The sequence below is a fragment of the Larus michahellis genome, chromosome 8 (genome assembly GCF_964199755.1).
Source record: "Larus michahellis chromosome 8, bLarMic1.1, whole genome shotgun sequence".
Lineage (NCBI taxonomy): Eukaryota > Metazoa > Chordata > Aves > Charadriiformes > Laridae > Larus > Larus michahellis.
In genome coordinates, this window is record NC_133903.1 from 24725438 (window position 1) to 24745551 (window position 20114).

At 45.0% G+C, this 20114-nt stretch overlaps 1 protein-coding gene across 1 annotated transcript; it reads left to right on the forward strand.

Moving 5' to 3' along the window:
* The first annotated feature begins 775 nt into the window (after window positions 1–775).
* Window positions 776–19938, forward strand: TMCO1 (transmembrane and coiled-coil domains 1). The gene is made up of 7 exons (XM_074596600.1): window positions 776–931; window positions 2483–2560; window positions 6020–6079; window positions 9648–9694; window positions 10305–10372; window positions 13953–14097; window positions 19594–19938. The coding sequence occupies exons 1-7, from the start codon at window positions 862–864 to the stop codon at window positions 19690–19692; spliced, it is 567 nt and encodes a 188-aa protein (XP_074452701.1). The 5' UTR covers window positions 776–861; the 3' UTR covers window positions 19693–19938.
* The last annotated feature ends 176 nt before the right edge of the window (window positions 19939–20114 follow it).

The window sequence follows — 20114 nt, forward strand, 5'->3', positions numbered from 1 at the left end:
CGTGAATGTGTTACACACACAGAGCAACTGAGATTCACCCTTGCTTCCAGCCCTTTGAATCACTGAAGGCAGTACTCAGCTGCTGGCTGTACGAGGAGCGCGCACGCCAACAACGAATGCAGTTATTTGTAAATATTTGATCCCAGAAAACTCTTCCTGCTGCTATGCGCCAACAGGCTGTTCGTGCCATTGGCAAATTAACCCAGGGCACAGTTTTAGAATCCAGGAAGACTGTTCCAAGCCAACCTCTTTGTGACTGCGAGGGCTACGTTCAACAAAAGCAAGCACCTCGTGCGTCTTCTCCTGGAAACAGCCTGGGAGCGGCTCTGAGGGAGCCGTGTGGGGCACCACAGCCTGGCAAGACACAGTGCTGGCAGCAGGGACGCCACCGCAAGCCCCGGGCACCACCAGCCCCAGGTGTGCGGGGCTCGGGGGGTGCTGCAGCAGGAGCACGGGCCCCCTCCGGACGCAGGGATGGCGTCTGGTCCCGGCTGCTCCCCTCAAGGAGCGCCATTCACGGCGACCCCCTTCATCGCCGCCATGACAAGCTGCGCGGCGGCAGCAGGCCGCGCTCCGCGACCCCAGCGGGAGAAGGCGGGGCCCCGCCGGCAGCATTGACAGCCGCCTCGTCCAATCAGAGCACCGCCTGCTCGCGCTTTCCCCGCCCCTCCCTGTTCCCGCGGCTTCTCTCCCAGCGCCGCGTCGATTGGCCGGCGACGTGCCCCGGAAGCGCGGGCCCTCACTTCCGGCCGTTGCTAGGCGACGAGGCCCCCCCAGGTAGCTTCCGGGTAGCGGGGTCTATTTCCGGGAGCGCGGCGGCGTTACTGGGGTAAGGAGGGGGTGGGTGGGGGTGTCATCACCATGAGCACCATGTTCGCTGATACCCTCCTTATCGTCTTCATCTCCGTCTGCACCGCACTGCTGGCCGAGGGTGAGTGCCGGGCTGCCGCGGGCGGGTTGCGGCGTTCCCCCGCACCCTCAGCAGGTCGGTGGGGCCTGTCCCGGCTGGGCTCTGGTGGAGCGGAGAGGCCTTGGAGTCGGTCCTGAAGTCGGTTCTTCGCGGGAGGCACGGGGAGGGCCCTCCCTGTGCTTCCCGCGGAGGGCACCCCCGGGTCAGGACCGGCCGGGATGGGGCTGGTAGGAGGCTGCTCCTTGCCTGTGCCGCGCCGCCCCTGAGGGCCGGGAGGGAGCGGGTTAAAGGGTGGGATTGGGGTCATTGGGGAGGGTGGGCGGAGGAAGAGCAGGACAGTGAGGGTTCAGTTACACGAGGCCACCTGGGGCCTGGCTCTTGGAAGGCCGGTGTAGGCACCCTGGAGGACAGCAGTGAATAACTCTCGAGCAAAACTGAGCTCTGGTGTGAAGTGGTGGGAACTGGGTTTGTTTGAGCTAGAAGGCGGAAGGCTACGGGAGGATGGGCTGGTGGCTTTCAGTGTGCCTGAAAGCGAACACTGGTGGTTTCTGTAGCTCTTGTGGGAAGGATGTGAAGAAATATCCTGAGCTTGCAATGATGGTGACTTAGATTGGTTGCCTGAAAAGGCTTTTTAAATGGTAAGGTGTTGAAATAGGTGTAACTTTTAAAGACAGGTTGGATAGATACCTTTTGGAGTAGTTGCCAGACTTCTCTCCTGGCACTGAGCTATAACCCAAAGTCTCCTTTGTACCAGAGCCCCAAGACACTGTCTTTGGGCATACAAGGGCAGGAAGGGTCCCAGGTAGAATATATTTGCTTTTTAGGAGCCCCTACTGCATTGCATTTGGGGTTAGATGGTGTACACACCTGTTGCCTTTCACAGCGCAAAGCTGTGTTGACCTCAGAAGCATCTACAGGATTTCCTTCTCTGCAGCTGGTGATCCCTGGGTCTCAGAATCTGTTGTCAAACCAAAGACAAGAAAAAGACCAAAAGCTTTGTGTAGGAGCTCAGAATAAACTGTTCGCAAACAACTGGTTCTGCACAACTTGTTTTGATCATGCTTGAGTGCAAGGACTTAGACTGGAGAATTTCTTGATGTCTCTTCTAGCCTAATATCTCTATTTGCCTTTTCAAAATGTCCTTCTACTAATGGGCAGGTCCTGGTAGGAGCAGGAATTATTCCTCAGGCCTTAATTAGGTGCTATGAAAATGCAGAACACAAAGATGTTGGTTGCCTTAATGAACTCCTGGTTTTAAGGTGAGCAACAGCTGGTCAATATGAGCATGAAGGATCTGAATGAGTCCCACAAAACAGTAATGCTTAGTAAGATAGCCAGTAACTTCTGAAGACGCTCATTTTATAGGCCCTATTGGTACATGGAACTTGAGAAGGGAATTGAAAGAAAGTGATGATACAGCTTTCTGGTAATTTGTGGTACTTTTGCTATATTATAATGTGGTTTTGTAGACACAATGTGTGTATTTTGCATATGTATTTGCTAATTTGTATCCCTGTTATTGCAAGAGGTCTTGACATATCTAGCTAGTTACTTGCTGAATATTTGTTTCAGGTATAACTTGGGTGCTGGTATACCGAACAGACAAATACAAGAGATTAAAGGCTGAAGTGGAAAAACAGAGCAAAAAATGTAAGTACCTTTCAGGCATTAGAGAATGTGTCTTGCTGCTCCTGTTACATCCTGCTTTAGCAGATGTCAAATGGAATACAGTCAATGCTCTGGGAAATTCCTGCTACTACTTCTGCTAAGGGGGAGAGCTTTCTTCAGCTTGGATTTCATAGGAGCCTAATTTTACAAGTTATACGAATTCATACTGACAGGACTTAGTTCTGTCCTTAATTCTTGTCTTTTGCTGCAGGGAAGGTTAGTACAAAAACCTGTTGCGTTGTTTGAATTGCGAATTGCCCCTCCTCTTGATGGAGGACAGGAGGGAGTAAGAGATCAGTACTGGCATCTTTTTTTTCTGAACATAAGTAGGCAGTGTCTGTATATGTAGATTCCTTTAGATGCCTGAAATAAGTTCAAAGATGCAGTTTCTGCTTTTCAAGGGCAATGGAGAATTTAAGATCTGCAGTAAGAAAGAACTAGGGTTGAGTAGTGAATACCTTGAGAGGAAAGCATAATATGTAAAGAGTAAGTGATGATTAATGGTGGGGGATGAATAAAGACATGATAGAAAGGTCTGAGCTATCAGCTGATATGAAAATAAATTAGACTAGCGTAAACCAGAAACAAATAGAATTGACTGTAAAAAAAAAAAAAAAAAAAAACACAAACAAAAAACCCACCCAGGTTACTTCCATAGAGAGGAGATCTGAGAGGTCTGGGAGGGGTTAAACAAAGGAGGGAGGAAGGGAAAAGGGAGAAGAGGTGAGCAGTCAGAAGGTATGCATCGGATATTAAGAGGAATGGTAAACAGGGGTTCTGAGGTGGAGTGTTTCAATGGACCTGTCTGTATTAGAAGGCAAGGAGCAGAGGAGAAATTCAGCTGACAATTGTATGTACCCTACCCAAGTTGCAGCAGTAAGAGACAGCACACAGCAACTGGAGCCAAACCTGAACTGGTTTTACCTTAAAAATATTTCACCATGATGTCAGCGCTCTTAGTGTGTGAGAGAACAATATTATCAAAGCATGCAGTTTCCAGTCTAGTTTATTCCAGCCTTCCCCTGGGCAAAATAAACTGAAGAACTGAAGTATAGTCATGCTTGTGTCATAGCTCCTAAATTAGGGGCTTTTGTCATCAGAGCAGTATCAGATGGGGATTGCATCTCTGCCTGCCTCACTTTAATCCCACTTGGTTGACAAAAATGTGTAAGGTAGAATTAGCCCCAGAAGACCAAGTTAGAGAAGTAGTTGAAACCCAGCTGAAAAGTTAATGTTCTAGTGTGTTTGTGCTGTGGAGCTCTGAGAGCAGTTAGCAGGGCTTAATCTCTGGGGCTTAATGATTGCTTTATGAGTTCAATGCTCTTTCTTTTTTTTTTTATAGCTCTCCTGATATCTAGGCTATAATCTGTGAAGGAAAAGATGTGAGGTTCATGCATCTCAATTAGTTTCTAACCTCCTTGTTTGATTCCCCAATCCCCAACAAAAAAAAAAAGTGAAACAGAATAAGGAGTCACTAAAAATTCAGCTTTGCTTTTTGTGCGGTTTTTTCCCCCCTCCTGTGCTAAAGCCAGCTGGCTGACCTGATGGCTGGCTTACAGACAATTTGCAAAGTAGACCACTTGAGCCACACCTTTCAACTGTTATCTAGCACATCTGAAACAGGAAAAAACACATTTGAGATCTTTAAGCTCTCCCGTGAGTCCTAGCAGTCTTTAGGATTTGCAAAAACAAACGGTCCAAGTAGTGTGCTTGAGCAGACATTGTTCCTCTCAGTCCTTAGTTTCATCTCTTCCTGTCCTCTCCTTTCTGTTGAGAGGCACAGCATTGTCTAACACTGCTACAGAGATTATAGTAAGCGTTCTAAGGTAAATGTAGTGTTAAATTTGCAAGGCTGAAGACTATCTCTAGAATTCCTTCTGTGTTGTCGTGTATGTTCCCATGGACAGGCTTGCTGCGGGACTGCCTGGCAGTTACTTTTTCTGTTTGAAACATAAGTGAATTAGGGCTGTAGAATTCCTCAGGGTTGGCATAAGGCTCAATAGCACTGTCTAGAGTGAAAGTGGGGTCTACAGGAGCCCACATGTTACGGCTGAGAGCAATAGGTAGGCCTGAAAAGAGTCAGTGTTCTCCACTTGGGTTTAGAGTTGGGGGCCATGGAATTATGAGGACTAGGTTTGGGATGGACTGATTGGGATGCCCCAGCTGGATTTGGCATAAGGAAGATTATGGAGAGAGTATTCTGTGAGCATTGGGTGTGTTGAGTCATCTGGCACCTCTCCGGCATTCCCTCTGAGTAGACTTCCCTGTTTTATCCCCCTTGTGCTAGCCTGCCCATCACAGATATGCTTGTTCTTTGGAAAGAACCAATTGTGTCTTACTATGTTTTACCACAGAAGAAGTGATGTTTAGGTATTTTGTCTGGGCTACTGTGGTTTTCTTGGAAGTTGTGACTGACTCGCGTATCACAGGCATTTTGGAAGGCAGCACTACAAATCCTTGCCTGACTTGGAAGGCTGTCTGTCTTTAGTTTTCCTGTGCTATGAAATCAAGGCTAGAAGGTCTGTGCTGAGTTAATACTTCATATGGGAGAAAAATCCTAATGCTCAGGTCTCTAAGCTGATTCTGTGAGCTAACAAGGAGCCAAGTCTGTTCATTGGTAGAGTAGATGTGTTGCAGATACATAGACTTTAGAGTTAGAAAGGGCTGCGCTCTGTTGTTAGACCATAGCCATGCCTTCGCATCCTCACTTCTTGTAGTACTCTTCTTATAGATCTTAATTTAAAATGTCTCTTACTTCCTGGAAAAGCCCTTCTTGCTGTCAGCAGATGAGCAGCCCACTTATCGTGTTATAAGTTCACTATGCTGGCTTTATGTTAGCCTTTTTTGCTAGTTGCTTGCAGATGCTTGGTGAGTGTCTGATTTGGGGTTTTAGGAACTTTTTGCTTAGGCTCCCACTTTAAAATATTGGAAATGCTTCAGTACTAATTAATTGAAGAATGGAGAGGCTGTGACCGACTGCTTGGACAGCATTTCCCCTGAGAATGCCTGCCTGTGAAGAAGGGATGTACGAGAACACAGGCTTTCCTGTATTCTGCTTCCCACTGCAGATAATCGGGAGCAGAGCTTGCCACAAAGCTCTTTTCATCACACTTGCTGAATCAAAAGTACTAATGACAAATCAGCAAGGGTCACTTGAGCCAAAATTGACCCCAGACTGCTCAGTTAACAATGTAATGGGCTCTTGTCAGAGTTGAAAATTAACTGTTTTCTGATGTCTCATCCAGGGTTTTGAACTTTTAAAATTATTTCTAAGTGTTTGGTGGAGCCAGCCTTGGTGGTTTAAAAGCTGTTGATTCTCAGTATGTTCTAGCTTACTTCTGTGACCCTGTTCTCTAAAGGAATAAAGTGGTTGGTTTGGTGTATGAAAAAGGGGTGGTGGTATGCAGAAATGATAGAACATCTCTTTTTTTCACTTGGCAGTGGAAAAGAAGAAGGAAACAATAACTGAATCAGCAGGCCGACAGCAGAAAAAGAAAATAGGTAAGCATGGGAGAGGAGTGCGGTGCCCCAAGAACGGGGGGGAGACTTGAGAAGTCACTCATGGAAGCAATTATCCTTTCCTTCCTTTCAAAACTATTTATTTAAAGTGGTACTAGAGCTGGTTCTTGGCCTGAAGATTGGAATATGAACACTTTTGCCTTTCTCTTCCAAGTCGGGAGACATCTAGCCTCCTGTTGGCTTTAGTCAAATGCAGAGAAGGGCAGCATCACTGAGCTGAGCAGCACTTCTTGTTGAACTGGTTGCTTTTATCTCTGATTTGAGCCTTTATATGCATGACTTATTAACTTCTGTTGTCAAAGCTCTTTGTTGCAGTGCACTGTCAGCTTGCAATAGCTAGATGACTGTATGATTGTGACTTTTTTTATTTTTTTCCTCATTTAAACACTTCAGAGCTGAAGGTGTTTGCATGTTAACTGTAACTACGCTTAGATTTATTTCAAGTTTGATAAATTAGTTTTGCATAATTTTAGGTAGTGATTTATTTTTCCATTCTTTTTCATTGTCAATAAACTTAAGTCTCGGAGTAGAGTACTCTTTTAAGTACTGAACTACGCAAGAGCAATGTGGTAGATGTTTAATGGACATGAGCTTTAGAAAGTTCTATTTTCTGCAGGACTCTAAAACGTGCAGCAAAGCTCAGTTAAATTATTACAGAAATTGTGGCAGGAACACTTCTGAGAGCTCCTGGGAGTTGGTTTCCTCATTCCTCTGTAACACCAGGTAGCTGGATTAGTCATTTGATCTGTACAAAGCTTGGGAATAATTATAAACATATCTTCAAACAGTTCTTCCTAGGTATAAAACCTGTTATCGCTAGACTCTTGAAGGGACAGGAGCTAAAATTCTTCCTCTTGTGCATTTTCTGTTCTTAGTCTTGAATAATCCACTCATGGGATGAATACTGCTTAATGGATAAGGCAACTTTTTAATGTTGTGTGCTGTTACATATGGTCACTTTTAAATGTGTAGCAATGACTTTTTTGCAGGGTGCTATCCATGCTATGTTCCTAGCAGAGAATATTTTACTTGTGCTTGGACTAAACTAATAAACAGTAGAATCTGAGGAATTCAGATGCTCCACCAATTTTTTTTTAACGCTGAAATAATCTTGTTTTGCAAATGAAAAACAAAGCACAAAGGGACTAAGAACAGAACTTAGGAAATGACCACTGATTTTGTTTGCTGTGATGCTTGCTGGCCAAGCCTGAGATACCGAGACTTTTTTTTTTGCAAGTGCTGCATAACTTCAGTGTCTCATTTGTTTTCAGGCGAAGCTGAATTCTTAGTGTTTTTGAAAAATTCGTCCCTAAATGTCAAGCTGGACATCCAGTAAATGACTCACAGCTGTTAACTGCTTTTGAAATCTCCGATCCAAGTAACTTACTGGATGTCAGATCATTCTGCAAGATGTAGCATTGTAGTAGCAGCAAATTTACTTGTGCTGGAGTGCCTTTAAATTCTACCATTCTAGTTTAAAAAAAAAAAAAGCAGCTTAGTCTTTACAGATAAGTCACAGTCATGGTACAGACCTGCCTCAGTTGCCATCTGTTTTGTGCACAGAATAAGGCAGGAGGTGTATGACATTACTTGGTTACGTAAGGGATGAATTATGCACACGCACAAGGTGGTAAGGTGAAAGTTGCATGGGAAGGCTTAATTTGGTGTTTCCTACTTATCAAACTTCTTATTTTTAAGTGTAAAACGAACCAACTTCAGTCACGTTGTGTCTAAATCACCTTTCACACTGCTGGAACAGGACACCTTTAACATCATGCTACAGCCTTCTGTCATTTCAACTTAGAGTGCATTTGTTAGCTTAAACTTTGCTACTCCTTTCTGCATCCATTTGGCCCTAGAAGAAAAGACAGTGACGTTCCTAGGAGTCCACACAGGTGCTGGGTAGACAACAAAACCAAACAAAAAAAACCTAATGCTGGCAAATAATATTATTGCTGTATCACTGTATTGTCGTGGTTTGTGTTCCAGTGAGCAGAATGAGATGACTTTGGACACCAGGGTGCTGCTTGTTGACCCGGTCCTCTTTCTCTGTGCCTCTACTCAGCTGTATAGCAAAGTACTTAAATGCTGCTTTTGTATGACTTGGGCAGGAATAGACCATTTACGTGAGGTGGTAGGACACCCAGAGCCTGTTTGTCTTGAATTTGTAGAAATGGGTGAGAAACAGGTTAGGTGTATCAGGGGATTGAGGCTGTATTCTTTATCCCTATGTAACCTTTAGCCCGTGTAAATAGATGGTTAGTTATGTATCGGAGGGAAAAAACAAGTATTTGTGCCAAATGTGATTCCTAAAGAGTTGGCCTGTGGTTGCTGAAATGTCCCAGAACAAAACTCTCCACCTGGGTCAGGAAGCAGGTGTCTGGAAAGTTCCTGCCAGAGGGGATGGTTTGTAGTTAGGAGCAGTTGAAAATATCCATGAATATTCTAATAAATTGGATAGGGGTGTTGCTATTTCTTTGCATAACACTTACTGAGAGTCCCTGTGTTTAGTGGCTTTCAATTTGGGCTTGAAAGGTAACTGTTGAGGTTCAGTGCTGTGGGCTTCCTGTACTGAAACTTCATCAGGGGTCCATTGGACACCTCGCATCTTGCATAGCCCTTGACAGTTCTTCTGCATCCCACCCTCTCTTCCCTCACACTTTGGATATTTCTTCATCCTCCCCATCTTTACTTCAGCTAGGTGTTGCTTCTGAACCCTGGCTGCTGCCCCTCTGGTTCCTCAGTCTGAGACGAGTACAGTGGGCAAGGGATGATGGGAATGTGGGACAAGAAATGTGACAAGTGATGGATAATACTGGAGGCCAGAGCACCCAATGTGGGGCATGGAAAATGCCCTCCCAGGAAGCTGGGCATCTTTTGAAATTTGTGGTGACTTCAGGACAGACTAAACTTCCAAAGTAGTATTTTATACTATTCTCTGCAAAGCATGCTAATACACGGCTTACTGAAATTCATGTAGAAAATATCTTTCCTCTTTGGAGAATCTTTTAGGTGTGACAAGGGTCCAAAATTCATCACTAAGACCAGCAGGATGTTAGTCTTGCTGAGGTGCAGCTCCCGGTTCTGTGTATGGTTTCAGAGTCCCTTCTGATACCTCCAGAATGAAATCCTTTCTTATATAAAGTATATATAATGGTGACCCTGGGATGCAGCAAATTGAGACTGCTGTCTTTTGGAAGTGTGATACAGAGGCACTGTCTCTGTTTTCTGGCAACATTGTTCGTGCTGCTGTGTTAGTTGGTTGAGTTAGCAAATTTGACATTCTGTGCAGTTCTTTCAAAAGTGCTGAATGTGTGATTCTAGCCTCCTCCTCTTTTGTGCCTGCTTTGCTGCATGTTGCTGTGATGGAGAAGCAGTTGGCTATGTACGGTTTTTCACTTTCTACTGTCTGGCATAGAGAGCTGGAGTTGGTTTTGGAAGTGTTATTTGTTTGGAGAGCCAAGAAGGTTAAGTCTTCCTGGAAATGAAAACACTCTGGTTTCTAGGTTGGTATAACTGATTATAACTGTTGTTGTTTTTGTCTTTCCAGAGAGACAAGAAGAGAAACTGAAGAATAACAACAGAGACTTGTCAATGGTAAGAAAATTAAAGCCAGTTCCCAACTGCTGAATATTTCAGTCGGCTTTCCAACAGAAAGACTTTCGTCAATTGGCAGATATAGTGTCTTTTTCTCCTGAAAGGCCTTTCTGGATTATCTCTAATAGCTACAGATTTTACTATGAACCATGGAGTTCTCCACCAATTACTCCCTCATCTCATGTCCAACCTTAGCTATTTTCATCTTTGTAGGTCTCCATGATGTTTTCAAAGTAGAATTAATTTGTCTGACTTCCTTTTATATGTTCTGTCTTCATAATGATCCCGTGCTGATTGATTGTATAGGCTTAAGGAAAACAACACACCAACTTGTGGAAAGTAACAGGACAGTTCTTGAGCGCTTCCCCGCCGCCCCCCAAAGGAGTTCTTCACGTCAGTGATCCACTCTGTAGCTGCCTTTGTACCCAGCTGTTGACCAAACTTCTCTTTTGGAGTTCTGCAGTCACTTTTACAATCTCTTTGGCCTTCTGGGTTGTCTTTTTTCTTTCTAGACTCCAGTGATGCTGTACAATGTCTGTTCTTAAGGGTGTGAGCCCATAGTCCCTCAGTGTAGGCCTGTTTTGATTATCTCTGATCTTTCTGCTTGCAGGTTCGGATGAAATCCATGTTTGCCATTGGCTTCTGCTTCACTGCCTTGATGGGAATGTTTAACTCCATGTAAGTATCAACTTTCTGTATTTTTCTTAGATTTTCATGGTGAATACATTCTCTACCTTCCCTCTATTACCTGAAGTGTCACTGTGACAGAGTCCATCCTAACTAATCTATATAAAATGGATCAATATTTCATATGAAGATGTGGTTGTTTGTCCACCACGTGTATGTTCTGCTCAAGAGGGAGCACTGCATGCTGAATGCAATCAAATTGAGCAAATTGCATTCAATCTAGACTCAACTCTAATATCCTTCTGCTGGGAACATCTTGATAAGGGCAAGTTTGGTAGATGTCAGGCAAGCAGCTATGGTCTTCGGCTTCCCTGGTTTTGCTATAATAGCATGACCAAAGGATGCTCTTGCAAGCAAAACTGGGTCAGCTCCCTTGCTGTTAGAAGTGAGCTGTACTTGCGGAGTTTGTTCTTGCCTTACTGAGGGTGATCAGAGTCAAGACACTAACAGGTCGAGGCATGGGCTGTAATCTTCCTTTGCTTTAGAAATGACCTGGGATAAGTCTATTTAAAAAAAAAATACCCAACAAAAAAAAAATGGAACTGTGTAACTGTTTTGCGTGGTTAGACAGCTTTGTTTCAGACATGCAAAATTGCAAGACTGTGCTTGACTTTTAAGACATGATTTGGTCTTGAAATGTGAACTCATTGGCTGTTAAAACTGAAGGTAATGTGAATGTGGTTAGTATAACCTTCAGGAGGCTGCTTAATATCTGGGCAATATACTTGTCCCGCAGACAGGAAGTTTCTTGTGAACCAAAACCTTTGGCCTCTGTGATGGCAATCCCAAGGATATAGTCAATTGTTATTTTACTGCAGATCTGTGGGCGGATAAATTGCAAACAGGGGGTAACATAAAAACAGAAGTGCCACTGTGTGGACTCATTTGTTCAGCTTAGTCAGACTTCAGCATCTAGCATTGTCTGGAATGCTGTGAAACTGAGCAGAGGAATACAGCACTAAAGGACTTTAAAATTTGGGTACAATCTTGAGTCATTGGTGTCTCATTTAACTGCAGCCCTGTGTGGGGATGGAGTTGTGTTGTGAGTCATGTGCCCAGCAGCATAGTGTCTGTGGGGGACTTGGAGTGCTGCACCTGGGGTCTTCAGCTGCTTGCCTAGCTATTTGGGTGCAATACGAACACTGCCACTACCCCTGCCCCTAAAACAGACTGAAAAACAAACTTAAAAAAACGCCCTGCTCTGCCCACTTTCCTAGAGTGGGAAGAGGCAGTTCAGAGTATGCTGTGACTGAAAAGTGTTACAGGACTGTAAGTTCATGAAGAGCTCTAGGAAGGAATTGATTTTGGTTAAATCCTGCATGGCTCCTCCTTCCGTAGATATTAACCTAAAAAATCAGTTCATTGGTTTCTTCTCCTTTAAGACCACCAAGTTCACTTGTCTTGTTCCTCTTTTGAGGATTCCTGCCCACAGAGACCATACTATAAGCCACAGAATTGACGTGAAGCTTTTGGGCATATCTTTCCTTTAGCCATCTTTTTCTTCAGAGGGAATCTGAACGTGAACAGCAGGAGCATCCATAGAGCTCACTGATTGTTTGAACAGAAATAGCTTTCTTGCTAATAGCTTAGGCTATTGAATTAAAATCTAAAGATTTGGCTGTCTTGCCTTTGGGGCTAGATAGTTAAATTTTTGCTCCTGGTTTCACTACAAGGTAGGTAGTGCATTTATACGGCAGCTTTGGTGGGTTATACTTGCACTGTTGGAAGCTGATAGAATGGTTTGATGGAGCTGGTTCTCACTTACGTATTGTCATTCTCTTGATATAGCATAAAGACCAGCTGCTTGTCTTGGGAGGAGAGTGCTTTAGTTATGAACTCAGGAGGCTCTTAGGCTCCCTCTGGGAAGCTGCTACTGCCAGGTCATCCATGGAGGCTCTTGTGGGTGTGGTACAAAAAAGAGGAAAAGGGTGGCTGACACCTGCGATGGCTGTAGCCTTACTTGCTTGCCTTTCCTGTTCTTGAATGAGTTCATCGCTCTCGGGGGACAAAAGGAGCAGGAATTGCATGGAAGTAGCATGATGTGCTGCCCTTTGGACAAGTACTATGCAGACACTGCTGCTCTGTGGCTGGGCGCCTCACCTTTGCCAAGTGCCAGCTTAGCCGAAATGGAAATGACAGTGATGACTGTCTCTCTTCCTTAGAGTGTCAGTAGTAATGGGGCAGCTGGAAGGATATGTAAGTGTCAAGAAGGCTGGTTTAAACCCAAAGAGCAGAATGCTGTGCTGAAGATGAGCAGCTGAATGACTGTAGTGGCTTAAAAGGTATGCTAGGGCAGCAAGATCTGTAGCAGTTGTGGCCTCCAAGCAGATGGGATTTGTCCTGGGAGACGAATTAGCTTCTGTGTGTCTCAATTTTCTCTTGTCAGAAACTTTTTAATGCAATCAGTTCTCTGTCTTACTCTGTGAGTTGTGCATTTCAAAACCCCATAATGATAACTGTGAAAACCTGCTGGAATTAAAAGCAGGTACCTCAGGGTGCTACTGCTGAAGTACTTGTCACTCTCACAGCAGGAATAACGCAGAATTTTAAGCCACTGGGGGATGTTACGGGGAGATAAACATCCGTTCCTAGCTCTTTTGCCAAACTGCCTGTGAGATGTAAACAAAGTTGGCGTGTGTTTGAGCTGTAGCTGTGTGAATGCATCTCCACAGGAAAGAACGCTCATTTAGGATCTCTTGAAACAAGAAACACCTGTTAGAAAATCAGCACATGCAGAGAAAATAACATCCAAATGTGCACACGCTGATGAGGCATCGTACACGCTTACTTCAAAAGACTGGGCCAACTGTCTAGGTTGGGAAAAATCTTTGCGAACTGGCCAGAATTCACACTCTGCCTGATACCCTGGAATGTGGACCTGGAGGAGTTCCAGGAGCAGGACAGGCCTTTTGGAATATGTGGTAGCATCATGCCGCTGCACTGCCTTCATCTTCAGAGCTAATGCAAAGAAGACTGTTGGTATTAAAAAGCATTCTTTTGATGTCTCTCGTAAGCATCTTTCTTGTGCTGAGAAGTATAGTTGCTCTAGGAAAAGAAAAGGCGTCTTTGGTTTATGCTCAGCTTAAAAAAAAAATAAAATGCTCTTTTGCTTAAAGCAAAGAGCCCATCTTCTTGCATGAACTGCAATACAGTGGGTGAGAGTCATCCATCTTTTATTCAAGTGCTGACTGTGTTACTGTGTTCTGGGAAGTTATCTGCTAAATTGGCTTTTAAATAAAATGCACCAGTAAACTGCAAAACACCAACCAAGGCTTTATGAACCAACAGTTTGTCCAGCTGATCACTTAAATCACTATGAAACACTTTGGCTCTGACTGTGGCAAAACTGTTATTGAGGGAAGCCTACTTGCCTTGTGGATGACTGGGTGTGGAGGGCTTTGTGGCAGAAGTGGATTTAGCCTCCTTGGTGTAGTGTATATAGAGATGGGCTGGAGAAGGCAGCATGGCCATTTAGCCTTCTGTGTGGCTTGTCGAAGATGCTTGCATTTTCTTTCTACAGCTGAAGACTCTTTTACTGTCCCCAGTTGTAACCCAGTGCACTCTTTTCTAGCTTTGATGGCCGTGTGGTGGCAAAGCTTCCGTTTATCCCCCTCTCGTACATCCAAGGTCTCTCCCACCGCAACCTTCTGGGTGAGGATTATACCGACTGCTCCTTCATCTTCCTCTACATTCTCTGCACGATGTCGATCAGGCAGGTGAGTACATTGCTGTGTCCCTTGCATGCCTGGAGCAGGGAAAGCACCTCTCCATCCGTAAAGAGGAGTTTATTACTCCTGTCCAGTTTTGCATGTATAAACTTTAATCTGTTTGTGATTTCTGTGTTTGCCTTCATTCCTGTGCTTCATGTTGAAAGCAATTCTACGTTGGGATCATAAAAATGCCCACTATCCTGGACTGGTGTGGAAGACTTGACTGGAGACTTGCACCAGGGTGCTAGGACAGAGGTGGCAGAAACGGGTTCCTTCCTTGTGTTTGTGTCTGATAACTTTGTGGATTGCCATACCAAGAAATTGTCTCCATCAGAAGCCAATCTAAGTACTGCTTCTTAGTAATTATGACTTACAGTAATATGAGAAAAGGGAAGTGTAGCATCTTCAGGGGGAACTCTCTTGGTGGCTTGAGGTTCTATAAAGGTTCAATCAGTCCATGCATTTGCTAGAAAAGTGAGGAATGAGTTAAACCTATTGGTTTTGGATTTGTCCTTCCTGTTTTTGCTAACTGCCTGATTTTTACTTTTTTTTTTCCAGAGTCTTAAGAATTTTACCTTTTGATGTAAAGTCTCTCCTAGCATTAGGGATGCGACACAAAGGGGTCTGGTATAATAAGCCAAGAGTAGGCTACGCGTAGCTCTGCGGCAAAGCTACTTAGTCCTATCTTTTCAAAAGAGAAGCATCAGTGAGGATAAGGGAAGTTCCTGTTCAGAAAGGTTCACTAGCAGCTTAAGTGGCAGAATGGCCGGTGGGGACAAGTGGGCCTTCTCAGTGCAACCAGAAGTCTACTTTGTTTTCCAGATTTCCCCAGAGAGTGCTGGGGATAAGTTAATAGTCTCTGGGGGCTGGATGAATGCTGGTGCAACTAGCTGCAAATGATCTTCTCTAATGTATTTATATTTCCTTTTTCTTTGATTCACTTCCTGAATTCTTGCAGCTTTTCTCCTTGACCGACTTGTTGCTTTTCCTCAAAGGGTGTCAAGGGACTTAGAAAGACTTAAAGTAGATCAGCAAAGGGAAGTGGCGTGTTATGCCAGCTGCTGTCAGAAGTTTGGATGAGCTTGATGGAGGAGCTTAATAATAGAGAGTTCCTTTAGTCACAAAGTGCATGCGAGTGAATTGAATTCTCCATAGTCCTCTGTATTGGGTGCTTGTATTGAAATGGATCTGTGTCTTGACCTATGTGAAAACAGATAGTGAGTTGTAGAATAAGTTCTATGTTGAAAGGGTCACCTGGAGGTCATCAGGCCCACCCCTCGCTCCAAGCAGGGCCAGCTTCAGAGGACCAAAGTCCAGAGGCTTCCTCATTCTGTTTGCTGCAAGGCAAAACTTGTTTTGCTTCCCAGTAACTGGCGCAGTGTTTGCTGCTTTGAAGGAAATGAGACCTTTTTAGCTCTTTGGATCGCCTTCCTGAATTCCTGGGATCATAGAATGGTTTAGGTTGGAAGGCACCTTAAAGATCACCTAGTTCCAACCCCCCTGCCCTGGGCAGGGACACCTCCCACTAGACCGGGCTGCTCAAAGCCCCATCCAGCCTGGCCTTGAACACCTCCAGGGATGGGGCAGCCACAGCTTCTCTGGGCAACCTGTTCCTTCAGACAATCTTGTCTGGTGCTGTTCTGTGTTACTCACTTATAACATGGAAAATCCCTTCTTTCTAATGCTGTGGATTATTATCTGAAACTAAATAAAGTCAGCTAGCCTTTTCTGCACCCGTTGGGTTGATTGGGGAACTCCCTTGCTGAAAAATCCTCCATGCGTTGTTGTTTTTTTTTTTTTGTCCAAAAATATAATTCCTGTGGTTAGTTCTAGTCCTGGTCATTTCCTGATGTTTCTTATTGTGAAATCAGTAGATGGCATGAACTGAGTGGTGGTCCAGTCTGTCTCTGGGCAGAAATGCTGAGCTGTTTGCAGTGGGTTGGGCTTTCAGGAGACATTCCGGGAAAAAGTTGCCCTTGCGCTTGAGAGTTCATGCTGATGGCCCTGTGGAGGACTGAAGTTACTTTACTGCTTTGGAGAAGGGTGTTTTTGTCTCAAGTGTTAGATTGCAGTCTTCACGCTACTGCCTTATCTACATGCTGGTGGTTAACTAGACCTGCAGTTCTCCAGCTGTTAGGCAGCTCAGTTTTTTCCTCCTTGCTACATGGAGGGAAGGGCAGATACCGGCCACATTAGTTTGTGCAACAGCTAGGAACCAAAGCTGTGATTGCTGGCATCCTGCTCTTGGCTTTATTACTATTTGAAGGAACTTAGGTGATAACAGCATTGGGGAGAGAACTTTGAAGGGCTGTGAGAGGCCAGGGAGAGGGGAAGAAAGTAGTTAAGGGCTTAAAATGGTGCCAAAGTCTTGCCTTCCATGCTTTTCAATGACCTTGGAGGTGAAAGCTTTGTGACCCTTTGTGTTTCACTGTGTGCAAAAGGGGAAATCTTGACAGGTCTGCTTCAAAACAGCTGTTTGCCCAAGGGAGGAGAGCTGATGTGGGAGTTCGCGTCTGGCTTGATGCTGCCAACACAAGAGGAGGAGGAGCGGAGGTCTACCAAAAGTTGGGGAACAGGTTGTGAACAAACTCAGGAGACTATACATCCCGCAGCTTTCCCTTAAATCCTGGAGCTGCCTGTGAAAGGATCAAAGGGAGGGAAGAGAGATGTCCCTATGGAGCCTAAAAGTAGAGGAACTTGGGGGTGGGGGGGCGGGGGGGAGGAAGGTGACCTGGAGGGAAGTGCAGGGGAGTACGTGAGGGTGGAGAGACTTAACTGCACAGTGATTGAACTGACATTAGTGGGATGGGCAGTAGCAGCATCAGGCAGTCTCTTCATGTGGTCCTCAGGTATGTGGGGGTGATAAACTCTTCAAACACTGGGAAGCTCACTGCCTGTGACCTGGCCAGCATCTCCCGAAATAGTCAACTCGCAGTGAGTAACTTCCTTTGCGCTGTTCCCAGCTCTCCCTGGCACGTAAATCCTGTCCCCTAGTTCCTCCTGCCTTCCTGTTTGGAGAGGGGAGTGTTGCTGGGAGAGGCCTTCCAAGGGTCCTTGAGCTGTTAGGTTTCAGCTGGGAAAGTCTGCTGCTGGGCTGGGCAGGAGGCAGAGTGTCAGGGTTACATCCTCTGTCCCCACTCCTGTTTCTGAGCTCCCAGCCTTCACCTGGGCTCTTTGTGAAAAGGAATATGCTGCTGTTCCTCAGGCGTTTGCTGGCCTTCATTTCCTTTTCACACACGCCTGAACTGCAGATTGGGCTGCTTCTCTCTGAAATGTGTTCCCAGTGGGAAGGGGAGCCAGCAATTATTCCTACTACCAGGAATGCACTTTCCCACATGGCCTGATCTTGGCGCAAGGAACCACTCGCTGCCTTGTCTTTGAGGTCCCTTCTGGGTTTGGAGATAAAAGCAGAAGCAATTCCTGTCCTTCCTGCAGTCATTTGAGGAGAGCTCAGAAGAGCTCAGATGAGGAATTTGAATCCTTAAGTCTTCTAGTCTTCCCTCCCTGCTCCTGAAGGTGATGGTCTCTTACGTCGGAAGTAGACTCTGCAGGCTTCCTTGTGCAGTGTGGTGGACAGCAGACAGGTCAGGTTTCTGCTGGACCTTGCCCAAGCCCCAGTGTTTCCAGCTGTGTGGATTTCAGGATTGCTGTCCAGCAGAACTTGATTTACAGCTAGTGCAGGAGGCCAGCTGCCTTCCACAGCTAGGAGGGGACTCCAGTGAAAGGATAATGCTGGAGAGTGACTGTACTCTTGAATCCACATACAGACAAGCTGTCATCTCTCTTCCTCTTGGAACTGTTCAAACAGATGGAGTAAACTTTAGCACCACAGTTCTCCTTTTGATACTTAAAGGAACAGTGTGGAGGCACTGCACACTTCTTTGCTTCCATGGATGCTGTGTTCCATGGGTGAGCCACTACAAAGCCGGTAGGATCGCCATCCTGCCCACTGCTGACTCTGCAGCACCCTCTGGTGTTGCTGAATCTGTCCGTTAGCTTGTTTTCTCTTCTCGCTTCTGTCTGCTTCTTGACTAACGAAGCTCTGAGAAGAGGAACTACACGAAGGAGTCTCCCACAGTGAAATGCTCTCATACATATTCAGTTCCTGTGTATCAGCCAGTGAGTGATCTATGTAGGCCATGAACTAAAGCTGATGTAATTCCTTTTCAAGTGTTCCTGTACGCTACTTTCATGCTTTTGTGTGGGCTGAAACCTTCCTTTCCATAGGAAATGTTTTCCAGTTTCTTTTAACTTAGCTACTCTGGAATTTTGAAGCTTTGTGTACCTTTTTATTTTTTGTTTATTTGTTCTCCTTCCATGATCAAAAAGTTCAAGAATTCTATGACCTTGCTATCTGACCTATCCTGACAGTTATTTTGGAGAGGACACTCAAATTTGAAGAGAATCCTCCTTCCTCCTTTTGTTGTCTTGATAGCCAGGAGTCAGCTGGTGACATGACATTTGTTTTCTTCTTTCCTTTGTGTCAGATGTCCCTATTTTGCCAGCATTGCACGAGCAGCATCTTAAGCTGTAGTTGCTTACACTGGAGGATGAAACTGAAAGAACTGGTAGCCCTTTGTAGTTGCGTTGTTGCAAAACTTAAAAGGAATTTCACAAAAATCAAGAGAAACATCAAACTTCTAAATAATCTGCTGTGAGATTTTTAGCTAATGCCTGGCTCTGGTACTTAATTCTTTCCTTGTTTGTTGTTTTCCACTGAAACACCCTGCTCAGATGCAGATGAGGTCATCTCAGTAGTCAGGTTTTGGGTTTTGCTACGTATGTCGTGTTATACTGCGTGTCTCCACTGAACCATTGTTCTGTCTGCATGACTAGCATTCATGTTAATTCTGTGCCTAAGCTCCTAAGTTGAACTTGGCACACACTCCGGTTGCCATGTTGCTGACCCAAATTCCGTCTGCATTAGGAGAGAGCCTTCCTCGCCAGTTTGCAGATCCTCAGGCTCTTACGGCCACCATCAACAAGGGTTTCTGGAACTTGTGAAAAACGAGAGCTTCTTTGTTTCTGCCTGTGAGCAGATGTTAGGAACCTGCTGCTGTGTGTGCACTGCAGTTAGATTGCAAAGATGACTATTGTAGGTTGATTTTTCTTTTTTTTTTTTTAAACCAACTCATGTGTGTAGACATTAACGAGGTACTTGCCAGCTGGCTCTATAGTGTGTAGCTGGAGGTGGAAAAGAACCCTCAACCAAAATGATCCGAAGGCTTTTGCTGAGGTGGGGGAGAGTGGCCCAGCTCTAACTGTAGCCATTGTGGATGATTGTCTGGCTCTGTGCTAAGCTTTTTTTGAATGTATAGGGATAGAGGGCCAATATATAGTAGCCAAACTGGTAAGGCTACGTGGGTGAGAACTTGAATCTGTTGGAACTACTTGGAAGGTTGTACTTGTAAGGACAATGGAGATTTATTTTTCTTTTCCTCTTTTGGTGTTTCCCTTGTCGTGGTCTGACACTATCCTGCTCTTCTGTTCTTGTTTTTGCAGAATATCCAGAAGATGCTCGGTCTTGCTCCTTCCCGGGCTGCCACCAAGCAAGCAGGGGGCTTTCTTGGCCCACCACCTCAGGCAGGGAAGTTCTCCTAAAGCACAGTTACAGCCTTCACTGAAGGTCTGACCAGTGCACAAGACTGCCTTTGGGAGGTAACAAGACGGGATTCTGCACCAGGCTTCACGTGTCCAAAACCAGCCTATGCAGTATTGGCCACAGTCTTGGAAACATCTTCCATACGGAGTATTCTACCAGCGGTTGTTTGCTCATCAAACCAAGAAAGTTCTCAGAAGATAACTTGACCTTTTGTTTCTGAGAAATAAATGGCATGGGCATGTTGATTTAGATGTCTCTTAATTGTGCTGTAGGACAAGCAGAAATACCTTGATGTGGTGCGGTTGATTTAGTCCACGGCATGGAAATCGACTTGGGTGGCAGAGTAGGATCTGCGAAGTAGATAATTTGGAAAATTCAGAACAATCACGCTGTGAAGTGACTTTTGTGTCTTAGGCGTCCT

Bases quoted from the DNA above. Each gene is read 5' to 3' on its own strand.
- TMCO1 (XM_074596600.1), top strand. From the start codon at position 862: ATGAGCACCATGTTCGCTGATACCCTCCTTATCGTCTTCATCTCCGTC. The intron at 2,561-6,019 runs GTAAGTACCTTT...TTCACTTGGCAG, and splicing joins GGAAAAACAGAGCAAAAAAT to TGGAAAAGAAGAAGGAAACA. The intron at 10,373-13,952 runs GTAAGTATCAAC...ACTCTTTTCTAG, and splicing joins ATGGGAATGTTTAACTCCAT to CTTTGATGGCCGTGTGGTGG.